The sequence below is a fragment of the Dendroctonus ponderosae genome, unplaced genomic scaffold (genome assembly GCF_020466585.1).
Source record: "Dendroctonus ponderosae isolate FM_Combo_2020 unplaced genomic scaffold, Dpon_F_20191213v2 Dpon_F_20191213_9, whole genome shotgun sequence".
In the NCBI taxonomy this organism is placed as follows: Eukaryota; Metazoa; Arthropoda; class Insecta; order Coleoptera; family Curculionidae; genus Dendroctonus; species Dendroctonus ponderosae.
In genome coordinates this window covers 7900228-7900531 of record NW_026019116.1, presented here as the reverse complement: position 1 = coordinate 7900531, position 304 = coordinate 7900228, and the positions used below count along the sequence as shown (strand labels likewise).

At 37.2% G+C, this 304-nt stretch overlaps 1 protein-coding gene across 1 annotated transcript in view; it reads left to right on the top strand.

The window, feature by feature from the left end:
* LOC109539358 (heparan-alpha-glucosaminide N-acetyltransferase) overlaps nucleotides 1–304 on the top strand; it is a 3320-nt gene that overhangs the window by 189 nt on the left and 2827 nt on the right. Inside the window, exon 2 of the mRNA XM_048669887.1 lies at nucleotides 24–270. Within this exon, the coding sequence (XP_048525844.1) occupies nucleotides 24–270 (247 nt within the window). The remainder of the gene's footprint in view (nucleotides 1–23; nucleotides 271–304) is intronic.

Sequence of the window (304 nt, the reverse complement as noted above, 5' to 3'; positions counted from 1 at the left end):
AATTATAAATGTATTTTTTGCAGTGTCCTTATTCCTTTGTCGACAAATCGGTTGTAAATATATCGAGCACAAATAATCGATTTCGACTGGCAACTGATTTTAGGCAATATTATCCTGAGGATGATGCTGCATCTGTAATTTGTGACCTGAATCATCAGTATGGGCAATTTGGAGTGTACAACTTTCATGTGAACAACCTCAGTTCCTGTGAGGTTGAGGTTCTAAAGGACCCCGTCAATATTTACTCCCGTAATATCCATAATACTGATTAGGATTTAAGCAATTATGCTAACGGGAACTATCC